Source organism: Eublepharis macularius, chromosome 4 (genome assembly GCF_028583425.1).
Source record: "Eublepharis macularius isolate TG4126 chromosome 4, MPM_Emac_v1.0, whole genome shotgun sequence".
NCBI classification, from domain to species: domain Eukaryota; kingdom Metazoa; phylum Chordata; class Lepidosauria; order Squamata; family Eublepharidae; genus Eublepharis; species Eublepharis macularius.
In genome coordinates, this window is record NC_072793.1 from 170,616,346 (window position 1) to 170,638,864 (window position 22,519).

The following is a 22,519-nucleotide window of genomic DNA, read 5'->3' on the forward strand; positions in this document are numbered from 1 at the left end:
ATGAGACGATCAGAGTACTTTATTATAAAGGGGCACTTCCTTTCATGGTTGTTCTCTTGATGTCATCAAATGTTGAGTTTGTGTCATTTGGAGCATTTTAAACAAGAGACTTAGGGTTGCATCCTGCCGAGATAAGGTACACTATTGTTTGCATTATCCAGTAACATTCCTGGCTTGGTACAAATCCCGTTCTGTCTCATCCAGAGGTGAACGGTATGTAACTGAGCCCCAAATTAAAGTGTTTGCTGCCAAGTTGAATGCGCCTCTGGAAAACATCAACACCCCCCGCCCTCCACCTTCAGCCACATTTTCTATTTCAATTCCTGTAACGAGCGTTTCTGACATACTCTCACATAAGTGCAGTCTTCATAATACAAGATGAACATAATTCATATTTGGGAAAAAGTGTATGGCATGTGTCTATCCGTGTTGGCTCCTGAGTTTTGAACAGAGAAAGGTGGGACTCCTGAACAGAATGATCTCCTCCTCTCTCTGGCTTTGTTGAGTGCTCTGCACATTGGTGCAGTGGTTCCTTTTCCAGTTTTTCAGCCCCACAGATGCTTGACTTTGCCGGTTTTAGTCTTACCATGTTCTTCTAGAGCGATGGGCTTGATAAAAATAGACAAATTTGTGTAGGTGTGCACTGTCGATATCTAGGACTGGAACATCCCGTGTTCAGAGGTGACCAGGTATGCTGGGGTGTGGCTGTCACTTTTGTGAGACAGGGGACCACTGAGGGACATGAACCTTTCATCTGCTCTGTCAAAGTTGTTTTCACGAGCCGTTTCACATGACCTCAGTAGGAGGCCAAGTTTGCATTCTGCAGAGACCTTACCCTTGGAGGGTCAGGATCGTGTCACACATTCAGATCTAACATCTCTGAGTAATTCCAAAGGTGCAGCAGCCAGGATGAGCCCCCTCTTCTCTCCCTCGACCCCATGTGGGCTTGGAACCAGAGAGGAGGGTAGCACACCACTGCATACCCCTTCTTGTAGAAGTGAGATCAGTTGATAGTTATTTGCTTCAGCAGGTAAAAATCAAAGCTCTGATTGACAGGTGTTGGGGGATGGCTGTCATCTCCGTGTCCTGGGCTGGATGGCACCCGTTGCAGATGGAGTCCTGAGCTGACCGGGCCTTTAGGTCTGGTCCAACAAGGCAATATTTTGGAGTACCCACCCTGGAGGCCAAGCAGTGCTAGGGAACTCCATCTTTCTATGCTTCATCGAAGCCATAATGTCCTCAAACGAGTTGAATTCTACCTTGATACTAGATTTTTCACTGGAAAGATGGCCTCTGGGATTTTTCTCTGGGATTTTTTCCCAAGTAGGCTTAGCATCTCAGCCTTTGTGATAGCCCCAGTTCTGAGGCGATCAGTGAGTTTACCCTTCTGTCCCACCAGGTAAGAAGAAGCAACAGGCCCAAGGCCCCTCCATGAGACTCTCAGCAGGGGCTTGAGCACAGGACTTCCCCCCCCTAGCCCTGCGTTTTCTGACTGCTCTCACAGTAGTGAGAGCTGCCCGGGCTCTTCTGCCCCAGTTCTCTTCACGCAGAGCCTTCCCAGCCAGATCCGGGGCTCCAGCCTGATTTCTGTCCCCCCTCACCCCGTCTGCCACTGCGGCCTCAGCCTTGACCGATGTCGTTCTGGGGAGGAGTGCTCACCTGCCGTTTGAGGTGACATCTTCACATTGCCCTCCAATCTGACCTGGGATGACTGGAACTGATGGAGCCCTAGAGCCATAATGGGGCCAGAGGAGGTGAGGGAGGGACGTTTGTAGATGGCGAGAGGCCATAGCCGTCTAGAGCTTGCTGCAACTGGTGGGTTGTGTGGGTCTCAGTGTATGGTCCCAGGGCACCTGGGGCTGCCCGCTTGCAGAGGCCAAGCAGGTCTGGGTCATCTTTGCATTCTCTGATGGAGGAAAGCTGAGGAGTCCGTGCAGGGGAAAAAATACCGCAATTGCCCACCAGACCAATCGTCCATCTAGGTTAGTACGGTTGATTCTACATGGTAGCAGCTTTTGGGCAGGGGGCTGTTTCCTACTTTGGATCTTTTTAACTGTAGACATCAGTATTGAATCTCAGACCTTGGGCATGCCAAGCAGGCCCTTTGTTGCTGAGCCACAGCCCTCTCCTCTGCACGGTTGTGAAAAGGGTCCCACACAGTTGATCCAGATCTGCCTACTCATCTCTTGCAAGGCCATTAGGTTAGCCCCCTAAGCTACCAGGGGCTTGTGTCATCACACAACTGCTACAGGGGGAGTCAAGAAAGAGGACCAGAAAGAGGGGTGCAGAGATGAAAGCTTGGCTGCAGGCTGCCTTCTCTCCCATGTTCACTACTAGAAAGCTCAGGAGGAGGAGAATTTAAGATCGCTCCTTAAAAACTTCAGTGCTACACGTGCCACTTGGATCAGAAGCATGCGGGGATACTGTGCACCAGAACGGTGAGCTTTATGTATGCCCTGCGTAAAAATTTCCTGCCGGTCACCTATTCATTCCTTGGCATGCCCATGTACTGTTTTTGGTGAACGAATGAGTACCAGGGGTGTAAGATCTTGCTAGAGAATTTGGTATTTTCCAGCTACTCCTCTGCAGGCTATTTTGTCTTGGTGTTTATTCTTTGCCCATGGAATTGGTTTCCTCCTGATCGCTTGTCCACGCAAGTTGCCGGATATGACATCAGACCATTGAAAACCAAGTTCAAGGGGGTTGTGTGTGTTCGGGGGCAGTACGTTCCCCTCCATTTCAAAGGGCTTCATGCTGCAACTGTGCAGTTGCCGAGTTACACCCTTCTAAGCTCTCCAGCTTCAATGGGCTTAGAAGGGTGGGACTCTGCTTAGGATAGCATTGCAAAGCCCTCAGGAACTGGCCAAACCAGTTGCAAGAAATCCAGAGCCAACTGACAGAAGGCTTAAGAGACTTCGCTTTGAGTTGGAAAAAGTTACAGAGATGAAGCAGAAAATCCACAAGGTATGTTTTGCTATGTGGTGTCTGAGGTTCCTCGAATAAAATCCAGGGAACCTCAGACACCACATAAAATCACAATAAAATCGAATAAAATCTTCCATTTTTCACTAAATGAGATCCTTGCAAAAAAAGTTAATGCAATGCCGATTAGTATTACCGTTGGTTGCATAGAGAGGAAACGGGCAGCAAGTTCTGTGTGTTTTGGATCACTCCATTCAAGCCAGAGCCTGCAAATTCTCCGTGTTTTGGGGTAGCCAGGTCAGATCTTGTATGAAACGAGCATTTCCATGGTTTACATGTTTTTCGATATATCGCAGAGAATTCAAAAGTGGTGCAGAATGCCAAGTAATGGTTGGGCGGCTCTGCACATTTCTAATCTGCTTCCAATGACTGTGTGTCTTCTCGAATAAATGTTTTTGATCGTTTTAGATATATGATGAGGTTTGCAGCAGTGGATGAATTTGTTGCTGTAATGGGGGAAGGGTACCTTTCTGGGCTAACCTGTGTGTGTCTAGGAAAATGAATGGTCTCGAAAATAGTCCTTGAAGGAGTATGCACATTGCCTGCAGCTGCCAACTTCTTTTTAGGGCAGGGCTCCTGTGTCTTTGTAACTGCAGTGTGGCAAGGAGAAAAACCACGCATTAGATGTTTCTCCTGGCATGCACGTACAATGATCATAAAAACTTCAGTGGCTGAGTTATCCTTACGTCATATAGCTGATAAAGGCATAAGAGCCCCTGTCGAGGGCAGGGGGAGAGTTGACCACCCTCTCTGCATGCCTGTGCAGCGCTAGTAGCCTGTTTTGATGACTGAATAAACTAAAATGTTTGTCTAGTTAAGGAGCTTTGACCAAAACTTGCTCTTCTACTGCAAGCCAACATGGCTACCCACCTGAACGTTTCTGGTTATAATAAAGGACATGTCTGGAACGTTTTGTCACTCCTGTTTCCAGCTGTTTCAGAAAAGGCAAAGCCAGGGGAGAGGCCCAGACCTCCCCACTCCTTTTGTCCCTTCCACTAACTGTTGTACAGGGAGAACCATTTTGTCAGCATAGCCATTAGCCATTGATGGGCTGATATTCTACAGTATTCTCTAATCCTCTTTTAAAGCTGCCTGAGCCTGTCACCACATCCTGTGGCAGTGAGTTCCATAAGCAATATGGCTATATATTCTTTTGTCTATCCTGAAACTATTTCCCCATTGGTTTCAGTGGGTGGTTGTGGGAGCTTGTTCTGATGCCTAACCACTGTGCTGGGAAGCGGTGATGATTTTCCCCCCCTGAAAAGCAAAGTGTGGTGCTTAGCCCTGGCTTCAAGGCACGTTTCTCTCGCCCTAGAAGCTCTGATCCTTGGGAGCCCTGACTGTGGCTGTGCAGATGAGAAAGGTCTCTCTGTGCTCCAGGATAGCCTTTTTTCTCCTGGTGCTGAATGTCTGCCTCTGTCCTAGACTGATGTTGCTGCCTTGATAATAGAAGCTTACATCAGACTTAAAAGACGTTTAGCCTACCTTTCTGTCTTTAGTATTTGAGTCTGTTTATAAGGAGATTAAAACAAGCAGTCGTACCTGAAGTATCAAAATTGCTTTAGAATAACACCTAGAACTGCAATCGGGCTCTTCATCCTGCTCCCTTCCTCAGTGCCTGGATGAAATTGATTTGACCTGGTGCTGAAAAGAGAGGAAGAACAAAAATTCCAAGGCCCGAGTGCTGCCACCACGAAGAAGGCCCTGTCTCCACCACATCTGACTCAGAGGAACCTGGAGCAGGTTCCTATGGCAGTACTTGGTCCTTCATATCCCCTTGCATTTGACATTTAATATCCAGCCTCGGCCTCAAGTGGCTTTAGAATGAAGGAGCCGCAAATTTTGGCTGGGCTTCGGTAGCCCATTATGGTTCCTATCAGCCAGTGAGGGAAAGTGTTCTCTATTTTTGCTCCACAGGAAAAGCAATGCTGTCTTTCAAGAAGGATTCACGAGGCAAGCAGGGATCTATGCGTGTTATGTATGTTTGTAGCAACTCTTCCCCTTGAGACCGAGCATAAGCTGGAGCCAGCTGCCATTTTGAAACAGCATGCCTCTGCCTCCCAGAAGTGGCACTTAGATTAAAAATAAACGCACAAAAACCTTATAACTTCTACAGTGGAACCACTTAAAGACTTTCTCTGCTGGCACTAAGTTTATGGCCACCAATGGTGACCTGGGGATTGAATTTGTAAGACATCTACTTAATGCCCCTTCCCCAAGCATTGTGTGGAAGACTAATATTAAATATCATTATTTTAAAAGTATGCAAATATAGACAGCCTGTAAGGTGTAATGGTTAGAAGCTTTGATTAGAATCTGGGAGACCCAAGGTCAAATCCTGCTCTGCCATGGCAGCTCGCTGGGTGACTTTGGGCCAGTCATGCACTTTCAGCCTAGCCTACCTCACTGGGTGGTTGTGAGGAAAATAGGAAGCGAACAGAGCAATACAAGCTGCTCTGGGAGGAAGGCAGGGTATAAATGAAGAAAATAAATGAAATAGATACATTGCATATAGTCAATGAAGCTCAAAAGGTATCTTGCATTTAACAGTGAACTCTGAAAGACTTTGTGGATAGGGGAGTGGGGAGCCAGTACCATGAAGGTACTGCTTCCCCCCCACTTTAGGACATATTTCCCTAATTGAGGCATTTCAAGTCTACAGTGCTTGGCATGCTTACTTAGGTGTAAGCCTCAGTGAGCTTACTGGCACTTACTCTGGAGTAAATGTGTAGAATCAGGTGGCATGCTGGATCCTTGCTCACTGGGGGGGGGGCACTCCCAGTAAGCAAGCCTTGCCAGCTTTCCAGAAGTTTCTAAGAAACTACAAACTTTTCTGCAGCCTCACTGGCTCCCCTCTTCAAGACTCTAATCTGACAGGCAGAAGTTCCATGAGTGCAGCTTTTCACCTGTTCTGGAGATGTGCTGCTGCAGAAAACGTTGCCTGTTGGACTTCTGCCTGGAGGCGAATCCCTACACACAAACCTCTACACCTGTTTTATGAAGCCATACTTTGCCTGCTTCTTTTATTCTTCAATATGCAGACTTTTTCAAGGAGGGTGACAGCACAGGGACTGTCAAAACATCTAGCGTTTTATCTGGAGTTTGTGTTTTTATTCTAATTTTTTCCTAAGGGAGAAAATAACAGGATTTACTTTGTTTCCAAAGCAAGGCATTGTCTAGCCTTGGTCGGCCTTTTAAATCCCTCCCTTAAAACCTCCTCTTTCCGCCTAGCCTGGCTCCCCCCCCCCTATTTCCGCCTTGCCCATTAACCCTATCGTAGCTATCTTTGCTTTAATCCTCTTTCTGGCTTTTTAAGCCTACTCTGGGGGAGGGGGGAGGGAAAGAGACCAATTAAATATCAGAGAATCCACACAGGTGCCACTTTGATGCATTTATGAACTGGGTAGAAGTCAGGTCTGGCAGGCAAACAAGTGGGAAAGTTGTGACTGGTGGCTTTGAGATTAACTTCTCTTCCCCTTCTCTCCAGTTTCTAACAAGGTGCTGGATGGGTTAAGCCGATAGAGGGCTGAGTTTCCCAGAGAGAACAAGAAACTTGAGCGAGAAGAAGCTCTTAATACCCAAGGCCCTTTCCTGATGGGAGGAGGGAGGCGCGGAGAGTGTCTGGATTTGGAGTTAATTTTCTTTCTCTCTTATCATTATTACTATTGCTTTTTTTTTGCAAGAAAAGCCCCGCTTAAAGAAGACAGAAACGCACAGAAGGATGTATGGCAGGTAAGCTAGCGGGGTGCAAGAGAAAGCTGGAATGCCCCCCTCCCCAGCAAGAAAAGTAATAAGAGAAGTAGGAAACTGGAGAGGGAGGTATTCTGAACCCCCCTCCCCAATCAGGGAGAGCAGGAAGGGTTTTGTGTCTTTCTACGCATGGCCTCTTTCTCCCCGGCCAGGACAATAGAAGAAGCTGCAGCTGATCCCAGATCAAGGGCAAGGCATGGAGAATTTTCCTTTGTCTCGTCTCTCTTCCTCCCCCCACCCCCAGCCAGGGAAAGACTCTGGCTTTATCCCCCCCCCCCCCCGCACACTTTTTGCCATGTTAGGGCTGCACAGTCCAGGAGAGCAGTTAATAGGCATAAGTGCCACAGACGTAAGAAGAAAAAAAGCATCTCTACGAACTCTAGATTATTTATTTGCTCCTGAGCTGGACACTTGCGGTCATGCAGGGCTTTTCTCCTGGAGGAGATATAAATACTTTCCCCTACTCACTCTGTGCAACAGACTCCTTGATCTTTGAGAGCTGGTCACTAGGAGAGGGAGATTCTACCTTCACCCTCTCTCTGATGAACTGGTTTTCTGCATACAGGGAAATTTTTTACAGCAATCTCGGCAACCACTGAACACCAGCTCAGGTCTGAAGATTGCTTCAGTATAAGGCTCAGACTGGAGATTTGGCAAGTGGTGGTGGGATGACCAGAATTGAGTTGCACAGCCACAGAGAACTTGGATGCGTACAAGTCATCTCTCTTGGCGCACGGGTGGTGACAAGTGAGCAAGCAGCAACTCTGTGTGATACTCAGCTCTTAAACAAAAACTTATAAATTCTGCAACACCAGTCCTGTAATCCAGAGTCAGCACCAAGAACTGAATTCTGCACAGTGAATAAATTATCTTAATAGAGTCCATTTGTTTGATTTACAACTATCTTGGGCTAGTCCTGAGAAGGGAGTGGAGAATAAGTCAGGGAAACTCCTCTGATCTCTGAAAATTATTATTTTATTTAAGCTTTAAAGTAATCAACCTCTTTTCTTCTCTGGAAGATGTCACTAGGCACGGCTTGCACATTTGCAACCCATCTTTGCCTCCATAAGGGCTAGAAACTTGCTTTGTTAAACATACAAGTGGAAAGCTTTAGGATACTTTTATATGAAGCTGGAAGGCAAAGGAGGTCGTCTCACCAAAGACAGAGCTTCTGCTTAAATGGTCAGGCTTAAGTAATTCTACGTAGCACATTACTAGCATTCTACAAGAAAGGATGTACATTCCTGGCTGCTATGGGAAGGGGGGGGGCGGCGTTCAACTCTTGAGCACTTCCCAGCCAAGATTTCTTTTCTTTGCATGCTTTGTGCTATATTACTGGTCTCTGACATGAGATAAACTTAATGCCCCAGGCTATGACTAGGTTAGGCTGACCTTGAGCCAATTGTGTGAGTCTCTGTGCATGTCCTCACACAGCCTACCCTACTTAACAGAGTTGTGAAGATAAAATGGAAAAGTGTGCCCTGCTCTACACTGCTCAGAGGAAGGATGGGCTAACAAAGTTGATCAATTTTGATTTTAGGTGCTTCCGGGGATCGCTATGGGTATGCCGCATTTCAGCCATCGCGGTAAATTGCTGAAAATTCCTTGGTTGATTTGCTGCATATTTTGAGTCCCCTTGTTTGAGAAAAAGGGAGCTGTATAAATGCAGTCATCTATGGGGTGAGTGGGGCTGTGAGCTCACCAAATGGCAACTTTTGGGTTGCCTGGAAATCCCTTGCCAATGTTGGGATACCGTTTCCGGGGAGACATGAGAAGAGTTCCATTTTCATATTTTTCTGGGGTGTCTTGAGATTACACATGTACTGGTCTTTCTAGCTGAAGGGGTACTCTGGCAGATCAGACAGTCTGATATCAGTGTGTAATTTTCAGCAATAGACTTTTTTCTTAGAAATGTTAAAATATGGGTGGTTGTTCTCTGCCACAGTTTATTTAACTTCAGCAAAATATTCTGGTCCTCTTCTATCTGTGTACCATTTGCTGGAGTTTCTTCTTGGGTAGTTCTAGCAAGGGAGATGATGAACTAGAGCAGCCTTCGGGGTGTCGGAAGGGGTCATCCCCTCTCTTGCATTAAGCAACAGGAGATCTTTAGGCTGTTTACGGCAGGTGGATTTTGTCCTGTCCTTGGCCCCTCTCTCTCTGTGCTCAGCCAGTGTTGCTCATCTGAACAAGACCTTCTACAGGTGCTGCCCTGCAAATGGGCAAAATCAACAGCTGCCCGTACACATGTATTCTCTGTAGTGGCCCCCCACCTTATGGAATGGCCAGGAAAGCTCCCACTCTCCCAGTTTTCCACAAACTGTGCAAAGCGGAATTTTTCAGGAGGGCTTCCTTGTGCAGGTAATAGGGCTGTGTTGTAAGGAAATGGTTAAAGAGATGCTTCGATAAAGGGATAGGGACTGTAGACTATACTACTGTGTACTTTATGTTCTGTATGTATTCTTACTCAGTCTTTTCTGCATCATTTAATATGTCATGGTCAAATTGTTTGTTTCAGTATTGTTTTAGCTCTGTATCAGATTTCTGCCTGTTTTCAAATTTCAGCAATGTACACCTTGTTGTAGTGTTTATTTGAATTTCCCAGCTGTTGATTATACTCAGTTACACTGTGTAATCCACATTGAGTCTCAGTGAGAAAGGCAGACTAGAAAGAATGTAGATAAATAAGCAAGTAGTTCTCTACCTTTTTCCCCCCCATCAAGTCACAGCCAACTTATGGCAACCTTGTAGGATTTTCAAGGCAAGAGATGAGCAGAGGTGGTTTGCCATTGCCTTGTGTCTGCAAAGCAACCCTGGACTCCCTTGGTGGTCTCCCATCCAAGTACTAACCAGGGCTGACCCTGTATAGCTTCCGTGATGTGCCAAGATCGGGCTAGCCTGGGAGGCAGCAGCGGCTACTGCTGCTGCTGCTAATACAATGTTATTTATAGTCCGCCTTTCTCACTGAGACTCAAGGTAGACTACATAGAATAAGTCAACGTGATCAATGGCTGAGACATTCGATAAACAAAACAATTCAATAAGGCTATTTAGGGATGACTCGCCAATCCCTCTGTCAAAGAAAAATTGGTCCCGCTGTGATAGAAACAAAAAGCCCAATTTCCCAAGGAAGACATTTGCGTGTTTAAAGTCATTCTGTTGTTTTTATTTATCATTGATATGCTAACTTTTAAAAACATTAAAAATTACAGAGTTGGAAGATTGCCGGACTTCAAAGGCATTTGCTGGTGAGCAGGAGGATGGGGCGGGGGGGGGGGGGGAGAGAAATGCTGAGTGTCCAAAGTTACTCCTGGCCCGGCAGAAGATCAGATGGATAATCCATGGCAGATAGGGTTGGCAGGAGATGGCACATTACACTCGCAGTGGGCGTGGGGATCGAGGGACAACAGAGTGATGGTTAAGAAAATTCTGTGGCCCACCAGTGGTGCATATACCACTGCTTGGGCAACACAGCAGGTTAACTTTCCCTCTCTCGTTTCCGTTCTTCAGGTAGAAGGCCCTGTCTGCAGCAATCGACCTTCCATTTGTTTGGGGACTCCCTCCGGACGCTGAGAGCAAAGATCCCCTTTTTGATCCTGTAACAGCCTCTCCAAAGAACAGAAGCGTGGGCAGCAAACTACAGTCCAGGGTCCCCCCCTCCCCCCAATTCTCTGTGTTTGCAAAGGAAGACCTGGAGGGAAGGCCTGTGGTGAGACTGTCTGCAGAATGACTGCCAAGCGTGGAGCATCCCAGGGAGCTATAGAGCAGATGGCACGGAGAGGAATGAAAGTGGAGGAGGAGGAGGAGGAAGAACCTGAAACCCCAGAACCAGAGGGAAGGTGGAGGAAGAAAGGAGGAGAAGAATCTCGTAGTCTCAGAGAAAAAGACGGGGGGCTACCCAGAGGCAGAGCAAGTCACCACAAGGAGCTGCTCAACGCGACTCGATCCAGCCGTTCTGGATGGAGAAATCCACAGCCCAAAAGGCCTGCCGAGTGGGGAGACAAACAAGGGTCGTCACCCTCAGTCAAGAGACCCGCAGTCGCCCGTCAGTGGCCAAGGAGTGGACGGGCTGCCCGGCACCCACCCCCAAGCCTTGAGGAAGACGTGCCAGAGGCCCACAACAGCATGGACTCAGGGGAAATCGGTGAGTCCGGAACAGTGAAAGTGAAGGAAGAGGTCTTGGGGGATGACTCGGCCAGCATGGAAATGAAACGGCAGCGCTTCCGACAATTCCGCTACCAGGAGGCTGAGGGGCCCCGGGAGGTTTGTAGCCAACTGTGGTACCTCTGCCATCGGTGGCTGAAGCCAGAAAAACACACCAAGGAGCAGATCCTGGAGCTGCTGATTCTAGAGCAGTTCCTGGCCATCCTGCCGCTGGACGTCCAGAGCTGGGTGAGGGAGCACGAACCAGAGACCTGTTCGCAGGCAGCCGCCCTGGCTGAGGATTTTCTGCAGATGCAGCAAGAGGCGGAAAGGAGGGAACAGCAGGTGAGAGGGCATTTTGTCTTGGCAGCCTTGGGAGGAGCAATGTAGACGATAGAGAATATAGACGATCCAAGACACGGCAAGATGTGAATCCCGGTGTCTCAAGAAACGTATGCTAGGATTCAGAATCAGGATGGCCTTTAAGTAGCTTAGCCAATAAACTGACGAATATAGAATATAGATAAATTGGTGAATACAGAAGCCAGCAATTAATCAAATCTAGCACCACAAGGAAGAGAGAGAAAAATACAGCAGATCTTATGGTTACAAATCTGGAGGTGACTTTAGTTGATGCACTGGTGGAAACCAGCAGTGAAAACCAAACTGGGTATCATTACCTAGTCAGTGGAAGGCAAGGCACCCCCACAAACCCATCCCAGTTGAAGAAAGTTTATCTTACTTAAAAAGACGGTAGTAAAGATAAAATGGGGTGGTATATGGCCAGCACTTTGGTGGGAGGGCACCAGCTTTGCATGTCAAAAGGTCACATGTTAATCAGGGTTATCTTCAGTTAAGGAGGAACTTTCTCTGCTTGAGACTGTCTCGAGAGATCCTCCTGGTTGGCATAGACACATGAAGCTGCCTTATACTGAAAGAGATTATCAGCCAGCCAAGATCAGTACTGTCTACTCAGACTGGCCGTGGCTCTCCAGGCTGTCAGGTGGTCTTTCACATCACCTCCTAGCTGATCCTTTCAACTGGGGGTGCTCAGGATTGAAGCTGGGACTTTCTGCCTGCCAGCAGATGCTTGGCCACCAAGCCACAGCCCCTCCCCTTGCTGGGCTAAATGAAACAGTCAAGATAAGGGACTCCTTCGAATATGAACCAAAAGGAGAAAGGCACAGCCTGTCGGAGGGACTGTTTACAGGACTGGACCAAAAAGAAGCCCACTAATCTGCTTCTCCCTCCCACCCTACAAAATGCTTTCTGATTCCCAGTGGTGACCATCGGTCCAGTTCTGAGCACTGTGTTTCCTTAAGGCCCCACAAAAGCATGTGTATGCGTAAAGCACCCATGTGAAAGTGATCACAATTATAAATACATACGACAATACTTATATACAGAATGCTCATATACAGAAGAGGTCAACAGTTTCCAGTAGGTGTCATTCTCGTCGGACAATTGCCGTGAGAATGACACCTACTGGAAACTGTTTGTTGATGAGCTTTTGAAAAAGCGTTTAGCACGAAACGGGATTATAATGCTGGCACACGCCCGTCAAGCTCCACCCCTTCTGAGAATGTCAAATACAGCCATATTTGTGGTCTGAATAAGAGCTTTATTGACTTACTGTATCTTGGTCAAGAAGGTTCACCTGCCGGACTTCCTGTAGACACTTGACGACAGAAGCACTTTTCCACATCCGCAAGAAGAAAGATTAAGAAAACAAAAGACTATAAACTGTTTCAGGACTGCATAATTACCTTGAATAATTACCTTACTTTACTTTTACCAGTGGCGTGATTGATTGTTGGACCTCTTCTGTATATAAGCATTCTGTATATAATTATTGTCGTATGTATTTATAATTGTGATCATTTTCATATTGAGCACTTTTTGCACTTTATATAAAATTTATTAAAAAATTATAGTATACATTGTAGTCCCTCCGACAGGCTGTGCCTTTCTCCTTTTGGGCTAAATGAAACAGCAGCCTGACTCCTTCCCGTGTCCAGAGGTGGGTTATGTTGCACCTTCAAGGTGTAATGTAGGTGTAGAGACCCAGCGTGGTGTATTGGCTAAAGTGTTGGACTAGGGTCTGGAAGTCCCAGGTTCGAATCCCCACTTTGTGCTAGTCACACTCTCTCACACTAACCTATCTCACAGAGTTGTAAGGATGAAATGGAGGAGAATGAGGGAAGCCACTTTGGGTCCCTATTGGAAGAAAGGTGGGAGATAAATAAAGCAAATAAATAAATAAGGAAGGGGTAGGATACCATCAGAACAAAGGAAGTTCTTCCTGAGAGCCCAGTAGTTGCAAGACTCACCGTGGGAATGGTTCTCTATAGGATCCACTAAGCCCAGGCCCATTGGGTCTAGCAACACTGACATCTAAGTCCTGAGCTGCTTCCTCTTATAACACCACCTGTGGGTGCTTTACGCATACACATGTTTTTGTGGGGCCTTAAGGAAACACAGTGCTCAGAACTGGACCAATGGTCACCACTGGGAATCAGAAAGCATTTTGTAGGGTGGAAGGAGAAGCAGATTAGTGGGCTTCTTTTTGGTCCAGTCCTGTAAACAGACCCTTCATAAGTTTTGTCGCCCAAGCCAAGAGTTCTCAGTGGCTGAACTGGTTATAGGAAAATTACTACGATGGCTGCAGCCATGGTTCCCAGCTGCTGTGTAGGCATTGACCACATCCCTGTTCCCACAGCGATTCTTTCTCTTCCATACTGGACAGGATAGGGGATTTCCACCAGCCACACCCATTCAACCCTACTGGTCAGAGTGTTGGACTGGGATCTGGGAAACCCCAGTTTGAATCCCCGCTGGGCGACCTTGGGCCAGTCATGCACCCTTAGAATCTAACCTACCTCACACTTTGGGTCCTGCTGGGGAGAAAGGCAGGCTATAAAGGAGGAAAATATTTTTTTTTAAAACTCCACCAATTTGACTCCCCACAGCTATAAAAAAAAAAGTAACCACTGGAGATGTCAAAAAAGTTTGGGCAGAAGGGCAGCCCTCCTGGTGAGCTGGTATCACATAACTAAACTCTTAACCCAGGAGATCCCCAGTTTAAATCTCACCATCAGCTGCAACTTTCCTAAGTGGCTTTTGGCATGCCTTCTGTCTGCAGTACAGGGATTCTAATAATACTGGCCCGTCTTGCAGGAATGTTGTAGAGACCCTCAAGATAATGTAGCCCAATGTACATGGAGACCGCTTGTTTTGCCCTTTAGTTGATCTAAAATTGAATACTGTGTAGGAAAAAGATCGTATTTAGTTTGAGAAGATACACAGGAGTTGGAATAGGAGATGTAATATTGATGAACTCTGATTAAGGTATGTTTTGTGCACTCTGTATTTTATTATAACAACTCTTGTAGTGCAAAATCTTATTGTTCCTCTGACCCTGTTATCCCCCCTTCTTTTTTTGTACCCCTTTGTTCTGAAATAATAATAATAAAAGATAGTGTACCCCAAAGTGCTTCAGTTCTAACCCCCAAAGTGTTTTAACTGCCCGTCTAGCCATTTTGAACATTCTGTCCTCTCAGCCCCTCCCTTCAGATAAAATCTGGCTGTTTGTAATGTCTGATATATTTACAAACTCTCTGTAACTTTTAAAATTCTGGAAAAATAAGCTCCTTGGAATGTATTTGCGGCGTTCTGCTATTACTGGGGAAGGCAAAGAGCTGTGTCCACTGGACATTGCGTGTCTCCCCTCCTACCTTGTCTCCCCTCTTGCCTTCTAAAGATGTCGAACCCGTCGCCTCTTCAAGTCTCAGAACTTCAGGGAAAACTGAGATGCTGAATTCTGAGTCCTAGGCCAGCTCCTCCCCAGGCATCAGGTGGTGGCAGCAGATGAGCAGTTCTTAAGAGAAACACGTCCTTGAACATCAGTGTCTCGGCATGATGATTTTGCTGCTATTAGAAGGCAAAGGTAGCCAGAGGGACTTGGCATCGATGCACAAAGAGAAAGGCCCTTAAATCTGTCTGAATTCTGTCCCACAAGGTGCAAAGGGTTGCCTGAACGGGCCATTACCCAGTGTAGTCTGAGAATATGGGGAATCTGGGCCATTCTTTGGGGCTTTTCCCTTCCTACCTCTTTCCTTCCAGTAATGGCTTCTTTCGGTGATTTTTTTTTCAGGTGCTTGGACTATTTGAGATGGACAATGAGGATTCTCCTGAAGCTGAGCAGCCTCCTTCGGAGGCTGTGCCAAAGCCCCTATTCCGGGAAGCAAAGCAAGAAGCAGAGGAGGATGAGGCCAGCCCTTTGGGTAAGGCTTTGATTTAAGTTAGTCGTACTGGCTGGCTATGTTTGGTTCTTGGAGTGAGCTTCAGATATGGCTCCATCTTGGATGCTTAGGGGTCGTGTTCTGCCCTTGCAAAATAGTCCAATGCTCAAGCAAACTTGTGGAGCCAGTAACATGTTTAATGGTTGTAGATTCTAAGTGTCTGTCCAACTTTCCCTTGGGATTTTGTCCTTCTGATCTGTCACTTCATTGGAGCTGTTAGCGAAGGTGCTGAACAGCCTTATATCCTTTGCTGACAGTTGCAGAATTCCTTGGTTCACCCTCCACTCACTTTTTGAAAAATCCCTTCAAGGCTGCCAGAGTATTTTATTCAGTGCAAGGCACTGTTCGGTTATTTTGCTTTTAAAAAGAACTCAAGAGAGATTTTGGGGACATACTTTGACTCCACCAATGTGCAATAGGCTTAAAACCCCAAATCGCTTCCAGCTATTACCCACAGCAGAAAGAGGTCATGGTGTGAGGACTCGGTACATGATGTACAGTTTGGCATCTCCATTTAAATGGATCTCTGGCAGCAGTACTGGGAAAGATCTTTGCCTGAGACCTTGGAAAAGTGCTCTTGGTCCAGTTGGGTGGACCACTGGTCTGATTCTGTGCAATCTAGCATTGACCATTGTGGTGTACTGGTTAGTATCAGGCTAGGATCTGGAAGACTGGGGTTCGAATCCCCACTCTACTATGGAAGCTTGCTTGGGCTAGTGATAACCTCTCAACCTAACCTACTTCACCTGGTTGTTGTTTTGAGGATAAAATGGAGGAGAGGAGAATGATGTACACTGTATTGCATCCCCAAAAGGCAGGGTATGAACATAGTAAATGAGTATGCAATAAAATTCCGGATTACAGTGGGAATTTTTGACATGACGGAATGCTGAAGTTCCATTGAAACAGACCAGCTCTTCTACCTCCCTGAACAATATACTGCCCTGGTTAGGGGGATTTTTATATTCCTCCCTGCAAAACTTTGCTACCGTCCACTTGATGATGCCGTTGCAGTCGGGTGGAGGAGACCAAACATCTCCCTGTGTTGCTGTGGTGTTCAGGGAAGAGCGCTTGGTGTTGGCCCTCAGTATTTGCTGTACAGTGGTAAAATCCTTTCTCAGCAGCAGCATGGTGGTGGGGGGGGAAGCCACTGCCTGACAGTTGTTGAGTTCTGTAGGGAAGTCAAGGCAATCTGCATATTTTCTGGCAGCTGCATATATGGTACTTCTTAGAAAATGGTGAAAGTGGTCTTAGAAATGTAAGAGGTTTTCACCGCACAGGAGAGGTCCTAATTTGGGTCCTCTATGTTGAGTGTAATCAGGATCTCTCCCTCCTCCTCCTTAATCCCACAGGGACCCTTGGGCAGGTGGAACCGCGGGCAGGAGCCCCCCTTCCCCTCTACCCAGAGGAGGGCAGCTCTGATGATGAGGGCCTATTGGACCTTGTCTATGCAGCCAATCTTGAGATCCACAGCAGGCGGCCACCCCGACGGACCCGCCTCATCCGAATGCGCACCCACGAACTCCAGGTCTCAGACGAGGAATGCCTGACCCGCTTCCGATTGGACCGCCAGGCCATCCAGGATCTATGTACGCTGCTGGCGCCGTACCTGGATGGGGCCTCTGCAAGCCGCAGGCACATCCCTACACTCCAGAAGGTTCTGATAGCATTACAGGTTCTTGGGACTGGCTCCTTCCAGCGGATGACAGGTGACAACCTCAGGGTTTCCCAGTCTTCTGTCAGCCGCTGCCTGGATGCTTTCCTGGAAGCCATGCTCCGTCATGTGCATGAGCACATCACCTTCCCTACCACCGACTCAGAGCTTCGCCGTACTCGGGAAGCATTCTTTGACATTGCCGGCTTCCCAAATGTCATCGGGATAGTGGACTGCACCCACGTACCCATCATAGCTCCAGCAGACATGCCAGCGCTCTACCGCAACTGCCACAACTTCCACAGTCTGAATGTGCAGGCCACCTGCGATGCTTCAGGATGCTTCACCCACGTGTTGGCAAAGTTCCCTGGAAGCGTCCATGATGCCCGGATATTCCAGCTGTCCCAACTGCAGAGGCTCCTGGAGTCATGGCCTGAAGGGAAGGGATGGCTCTTGGGTGAGTGGTGTGGGTTTGTGGGACGTCATTCTTAGGCGAGGCCACACCAAGAGTTTGCCTACTTTGCATGGCAGGAGCTTGTTGGGGTGGGTCATGAGGAGGGAAGCATCATGTGACATGGCAACATCACTTCTGGGTGGAGACCTGGAAGTGACTTCTGGGTGGAGACCTGGAAGTGAGCGACACTGTAGGAATTTACTTGATCTCTATGGTAAAGACCATAGAGATTGAGAGGATTCCTAGAGAGTTGCTTGACACAGTGATGTCACTTCCTCCTGGCTGTTCCTCCATGCACCCCTGCCACTCCATTGAGTGCTAGCAGGGGACAGGGAATACTGGAAGGGGTTTACCCACTTATAGCAGTCAAATGACAACCTGAGCCACAACAGAGATGGGTGCCCCAGGAGATACTTGTGTCAAGTGGGTCTTGATGCTCTCAATGTCTCCTCTTCTCCACAGGTGACAGCGGCTACCCCTTGCGCCCTTTTCTTATGACTCCACACCCTGATGAAGGCCCAGAACCCATTGCGCGCTACAATGCCACACACGAAACAACCCGGATGGTAGTGGAGAGGGCATTTGGGCAGCTCAAGATGAGGTTCCGGTGCCTTCACTCCACTGGGGGCCGGCTCATGCTCCGCCCAGAGAAGGTGGCCAAAGTGTTTGTGGTATGCGCTATGTTGCATAACATGGCCCTACGACGTCAGTTGCCCATCATCAACGGGGGACAGGGGGTGGACACCGAGGTTCCCGTGCCTCCGTACCTGGACACGGACGGCATCATGGAGCAGGATCCTCGTGGGGTGGATGTTCGGGAGCAAATCATTAGCAACTATTTCTCACAATAAATTGAGCTTTCAGTAGATAGATTGTGGATGGTTGTGTGTGTCTTCTTAATGGCAGAAGGTAATAGACAAATAAGCAGGATGTGGCACATGGCCCAGACATGGCTGAGTTGTCCTAAGCACTCCTCTCCCACCTTAGTTTTATAGACTTTTGCCCTAGCAAAACTTCCTTTTTAAATTAAGCTTCTATCCAAAGTAATACAGAGTTTTGCATTGCATCACATCGGATTTTACACTGGGATTTGTTTTTGGAGCCTCTAAGGCAGGTTGCTCTTCCAGCTTCTGGCTTCCCATTGAAATGTGACCCTTGGTACATGACTGAGTAGTAGAACACATGGATTCATGCAGAAATATTCCCAGATCCTTGGCATCTTGTCTTAAAATGAGCCGAGGCAGTTGCAAAATACAACAAAAACCCAGTGGCACCTCAAGGACTAACATTTATTTTAGTACTAGCAACAAAGCCCGTTGTGTGAAAAAATACAATGGGCTCTAGAAAGAGGAAGGTGGGCAAGTGGGCATTCCCTCATCCTGTGTCACTGATCCCAACCGGATGAAGGCCGGTGGGGGGGGCATGGCCACATCTTCTGCGCCTCATCCTGGCTGAGTGAAGGGGGGCAGGCATTGCCACCTACTCCACACTTAATTCAGGCTGGGTGAAAGGGGCATTGCCCCCTGCTCCGCTCTTGATCCCAGCTGGGTAAAGAAGGGGCGGGCATTGTTTCCTGCTCTGCGCCTGATTCCAGCCAGTTGAAGCGGAGAGGGCATTCCTTCCTACTCTGCTTCTGATCGCAGATGAGTGAAGGTGGGGCAGGCATTACCACCTGCTCTGCTCCTGATCCCAGATGGGTGAAGGGTGGGCGGGCATTGCCACCTGCTCTGCGCCTGATCTCAGCTCTCTGGAGGTCTGGCTGCCTCATCTGGGCTTCCCTCCACAGCAGCGCCCTCTGGAGGCACACCAGGGTAGGAAGCGAGTTGTCTTGAATACGCTTAGCCTTTTACATATATGAGCTTTTGTGCACAGAGACTACTTCATCAGATGAATATGTGACAGAAAATCATACTAGGGAATTTTTAGGGGGCAGGTTGGAAAGTTCATATTGAAATGTTGTTGGTCTTTAAGGTGCAACTAGATTTTTGTTATATTTTGCTATGGGGCTACCCCCTTTGCAATCCTCAGGTAGCAGAAGTGGGAAAGAATCTACCTGTGCTTGACACTTTCAAGATTTGTGGCTGGAGTAGCAAATTATGAGCTAGATGGACCAGTAGGCTGTCATAGAAGAAGGCAGCTTCTTTACATTTAAGTGGTAATAAAGATGTTGTTTGATACATCAAGGTTTCAGCTCTGTTTTCTCTCCTGCTCCTGAGCTTATGTAAATAAACAGCAGTTTATTCTGAGTCAGACGAAATATTTAAAATTGCTTGGGTAGCTTCAGTACCAAAGTCCCTACCTCGTTTCGAGAAATTCTTGTTTTCTGCAATTTTTTTTTCTTACCAAGTTGAAGCCGACCCATACAGTTTTCAAGGCAAGAGACATTTGAAGGTGGTTCGCCAATGCCTGCCTCTGCTTAGCGACCCTGGAGTTCCTTGGTGGTCTCCCATCCTAGCAGGGCTGACCTTGCTTAGCTTCTGAAATCTGATGTGATCAGATTAGCCTGGGTGATCCAGATCAGGGGGATAAGTAAAAATTGTGCACCTGTGTCCTATTGATTTTTGTTCCCATTTTGGCTTCTTCCCCTCCTCCTCTGGCCCCTGTGCCTCCACCTCATGCTGTGCCACTCACAGTGACTGCAGACACCCCAATCCTGGCAGCCAGGATGATGCCACTCATACATCATTGTGCACACAGTCATAGAGAAATGGCATTAGTGCTTCAAACCAGGAACCTGCAGGACAAGTGATGAGTCTCTGTGATCATAAGGTGTGTCTGACCAGCCCAAAGAAATATTGCTGCACGCTATTTGCTACAGTGAGCTTCTCTTAGGCGCTGCTCTCCTATCTCATGACGTGCCGCTGGCTGCGCCATTTTATGGCAGCCAGTAGCAAAGGCTTCAGTGCTAGCGGCGCACTGCATTCTGGCACCATAATGACTTCATACATGTGATGTTGTCTCCTCCTTTGTATCACAAGATCAACCATCCACTCCAAGGCTCGAGTCCGCACAACAACGTGCAAAAAGATATTCAGGAGCACTATCTTCTTCTGAACTTACAAGCATTCGCCAAGCTGAACATTTTGGTGGGGGTGGGGAGACAGAATGGGATGCAACACATAAATTGACAAGATATAGCCCAGGCTTCGGAGCAGATTCTCTGGAAGAATTGCCTGGTGGCATTGTCCCTCTTCTCTGAATTAATACAGACACTATAATTGTGAAGGAAATACTTGTGATGTATAACCACACTGGGCATGTGCCGGGAAGACGTGTCTAGTCATCTGCTGTCTCTGAGGTGAACGTGGCCTATGAAGCACAGGCCTAGGTCTGGAAACCTGAAGGGCTGATGTGCTGCGTAGCCATGGGCAATAATAGTTCCCTGCCGTGTGTCTATGACTTGTTGAAAGGCCTACTTCCACCATTCCAGTGTTAATGTTCACCAGGAGAGATGTGGGCAAGTGTATCTACCGTATCCATTAGGTCCATTAGGTTTTTTGTCGCACAGGGTCACCTTAGAGATCAACATGATTTTCATGGGGTGATTTTTGGGAGTCGGAGTTCCCTTCTTCTAATTAAAAGTAGCTCATATCTGATGAAAGGCGCTTTGACTCTTGAAAGCTGAAAATCTTGTTGGTCTGTAAAGTGCCGCTAGGCTCCAATCCTGCTGTTCTACTGCAGACCAACACGGCTACCTGCCTGAAACATAGTATGTTCCGTTGCACCTTAAAAACCCGTAAGATTTCCAGGTTATAAGCTTTTAAGAATCAAAGCTTCCTTTGTCATATACAAGAAGGGGAGCCTTTGACTCACAAAAGCCTATATCCTGGAAATTCTTTTAGTCTTTAAGGTGCTACTAGACTTGAATTGTGCACTTCTACTGCAGATCATCATGGCTATCCACCTGAAACTACTATATTGTATGTGAATCAGCTCTCCCTTGATGATTGAGTTCGCTGGCCTAACATTGGTTGTCTCAGGGTCAATACTGAAATCCTAGGACCGCGCGGATCTGGTTTTTATCCTTGTAATAATCTTATGAGGTATGATTAATGGCTGGATTCTGGCATCACACCAACCCATGGCGAAGGAATATTTAACTATCGTTTGGCACAATATCAGAATTGATCAGCTACGGCTTGCGTTCTGCCAGTTATTCAGAATCTGAAATTGTGGCTTGAAAGGGGTGATGGCAAATTGAATCCTGACCAAATGTTCCACTAACAGAACAGGTGAGTGTAACTTCCACCAGTTCCCCCTTCCTGCTCCAGACCTCCCGTTTGCCTTTCATGTTCCTGTGTGTCCCCTATACCCCCAGGAGCAGTATTTTGGGGAGATCGGTGGGCTGAAATGGGAGGGTGGGAGGCAGGAATGTTCTGGTCTGCTGACAAAAGTGCCTTGTGTGGGTGGGGATTTTAGCCTGGAGCCAACCCAGCATGTGCTAACTATGCTTTAGCATGATGTCTGATTTAACAAGCCAGAGGCCCCTGCCCCATAGCACTGGGAATGCTGAGCTGCTTGAAAATGAAAGCAGACAAGTAGCTCTTTGGTTTTGCCTGTCTGGAAACTCAAAGGGAGAGGGGGTGTAGCTCAGTGGTAGAGCATCTGTTTGGTATGTGGAAGGTCCCTGGTTCAATCCCTGGCATCTCCAGTTGAAAAGAGGAGGTGGACCCAGGATCTAACTCAGGTAAAAGCAGGTTCATTTAGGGAAGGGTGCCATGGCTTAGTGCCAGGGAGCGGAGGGATGCCATGGCCTCCCCCACAGATTCTGGAGAGGTGCTACCAGTCAGAGTAGACAAGGCTGTCGATGATAGCATGTTTTGGAGGGCACTCATTCATAGGGCAGCCATAAGTTGGAATGAACATCAGTGCCTCACAGAAGGGGGCCACCACCGGCCCCCGAGCACCAAATGAGTTCATAGGGCATGTGAAACAACTTCTGGTTCACAATTCACCCTTGTTGCCTGGCAACTGGAAGGAGGTTGGGGGCAGGGACATGATGGGAGTGGAGTGTCGCAAGTGAGATGATGTCAGTTCTCGGGAAAAAACAGAAGCAATGACAGTAGCTCTAGAAATCACTGGAATTTCCAGATTTCCCCCAGAAGTGACATCATCACACTTGCAATACCAGTGAGTTTGTTTTTTATTTTTCCCTTGCTGCCTCTTGGAGCAGCACAAGAGCTCAGGGTGGAGGACCAGGGATTGGGAACCCTTACATACAACATCTGAAAACCTTAA

At 47.5% G+C, this 22,519-nt stretch overlaps 1 protein-coding gene and 1 non-coding gene across 4 annotated transcripts; both read left to right on the plus strand.

The window, feature by feature from the left end:
• The first annotated feature begins 2,923 nt into the window (after positions 1-2,923).
• On the plus strand, positions 2,924-18,151 carry LOC129328700 (uncharacterized). 3 transcript variants are annotated; one of them, XM_054977936.1, is made up of 6 exons: positions 6,591-6,714; positions 9,942-9,977; positions 10,240-11,217; positions 15,026-15,155; positions 16,526-17,284; positions 17,744-18,151. In XM_054977936.1, the coding sequence occupies exons 3-6, from the start codon at positions 10,456-10,458 to the stop codon at positions 18,130-18,132; spliced, it is 2,040 nt and encodes a 679-aa protein (XP_054833911.1). In that variant the 5' UTR covers positions 6,591-6,714; positions 9,942-9,977; positions 10,240-10,455; the 3' UTR covers positions 18,133-18,151. The 3 variants fall into 3 exon arrangements, with proteins under 3 accessions (XP_054833912.1, XP_054833911.1, XP_054833910.1); XM_054977937.1 differs by lacking the exons at positions 6,591-6,714; positions 9,942-9,977 and adding an exon at positions 2,924-2,964; XM_054977935.1 differs by lacking the exon at positions 9,942-9,977.
• A 3,709-nt stretch (positions 18,152-21,860) lies between these two features.
• On the plus strand, positions 21,861-21,932 carry TRNAT-GGU (transfer RNA threonine (anticodon GGU)). The gene has a single exon. It is a non-coding gene; the product is annotated as a tRNA-Thr (tRNA).
• The last annotated feature ends 587 nt before the right edge of the window (positions 21,933-22,519 follow it).

Excerpts from the sequence above, each read along its gene's own strand:
- LOC129328700 (XM_054977937.1), top strand. The coding sequence starts at position 10,456 with ATGACTGCCAAGCGTGGAGCATCCCAGGGAGCTATAGAGCAGATGGCA. Across the intron at positions 11,218-15,025 it reads CGGAAAGGAGGGAACAGCAG|GTGCTTGGACTATTTGAGAT; the intron begins GTGAGAGGGCAT and ends TTTTTTTTTCAG. Across the intron at positions 17,285-17,743 it reads AGGGAAGGGATGGCTCTTGG|GTGACAGCGGCTACCCCTTG; the intron begins GTGAGTGGTGTG and ends TCTTCTCCACAG.